We start from the raw sequence: 1307 nt of genomic DNA, 5'->3' as shown, positions 1-1307 counted from the left end.
TTTATTTATTTATTTATTTATTTATTTATTTTAGAGACAGGGTCTTACTCTGTCACCCAGGCTGGAGTGCAGTGGTGTGATCATGGTTCACTGCAGACTCAAACCTCCGGGCTCAAACGATCCTCCTACCTCAGCCTCCTATGTAGTTGGGACTATGGTTGTGTGCCACCATGCCCAGCTAATTAAAAATTTTTTTTTTTAAAGAGACTGGGTCTTGCTCTGTTGTCCAGACTGATTTTGAATTCCTGGCTTCAAGGTATCCTCCTACCTTGGTCTCCCAGTGTTGGGGTTACAGGTGTAAGCCATTGCACCCAGTCTCAATTTGCTTTGAATTGCTACTGGAGAAAAGTAAGATGCAACTTACCCTTCTTGCCAATGGGCCCAGTCTTGCCAATATTGCCCTGATCTCCTATATCACCCAGTTCTCCTTTAATTCCTGAAAAGCAAACATGTTATCTTTTTATCATAAGGTTTTATCTTCCCTTGAAACGTGGCTAATGTGATATTCACTTGAAAGAAATACCAAAAAGTGTATTCTTCTGCCAGTGATAGCTAATATATATCCCGTGCTCTATTGTCTAGTTTAACAGACTTATAGTGTATGTATTAAAATTAACATGTGAGTGAGTATGAATATATACTATGGACATGATGATACTAAAATACTTTCTGATGTAGTATTTCTGGAAAGACTATGGCAGAGGATGTTTAAAAGAAAGGTTAGAGAAGGGCCGGGTGAAAGTATTCTTGACTCAATCCTGGTTTTTTTCTTCTTTAGCTGCATTCTGTCTTCCTTTTGGAATTCTATTTCTTCTCTATTTTAAAACAAGATTTGACAATCGTGCCACTTAAAAACAGGGCGGGGAACGTGCAGTCATAAAACCTAATGATCAAAGAAACATCAGACATGGTCCTGCTGAATTTTCTTTCAAAAAACTACGGTCAAGAATCACTGAGCTTTTCCAATATTATTTCGTTTTACAAAAATCTAAAAAAAAAAATTGCCAATTAAAAATCTTTGTTTTCTAAGAATAATTTTGGAATTGACATTCATATTTATAGATAGGTTTAAGTCAGCATTTCCCAAGTTGAGGTCTCACAGGTCTGTGAGTCTCTCTTCCTTTTAAATTATTCAAGATTTAAAAATAAGTGGTCTAGGGCAGCCCTCTTTTCGCAGTTGATGAGAAATATTTTAAGTGTTCAGAAGGTGCACACAAACACATCACAACCCAGAAGCTATATTTTGGTAAGGCCAATGCCCAGCTTTGTGAGTGAAGATACTTCCTAATCACCTCTGTGTTACCCTC

The 1307-nt window shown here is 37.3% G+C and overlaps 1 protein-coding gene across 1 annotated transcript in view; it reads right to left on the bottom strand.

Moving 5' to 3' along the window:
- The window catches only part of COLEC10 (collectin sub-family member 10 (C-type lectin)), a 38186-nt gene that overhangs the window by 14573 nt on the left and 22306 nt on the right, over positions 1–1307 (bottom strand). The window contains exon 3 of the mRNA XM_011972991.1: positions 365–436. Within this exon, the coding sequence (XP_011828381.1) occupies positions 365–436 (72 nt within the window). The remainder of the gene's footprint in view (positions 1–364; positions 437–1307) is intronic.

Source organism: Mandrillus leucophaeus, unplaced genomic scaffold (genome assembly GCF_000951045.1).
Source record: "Mandrillus leucophaeus isolate KB7577 unplaced genomic scaffold, Mleu.le_1.0 Scaffold133, whole genome shotgun sequence".
In the NCBI taxonomy this organism is placed as follows: domain Eukaryota; kingdom Metazoa; phylum Chordata; class Mammalia; order Primates; family Cercopithecidae; genus Mandrillus; species Mandrillus leucophaeus.
Note: the sequence above shows the minus strand (reverse complement) of the source record. Positions and strands in the feature narration are given on the sequence as shown.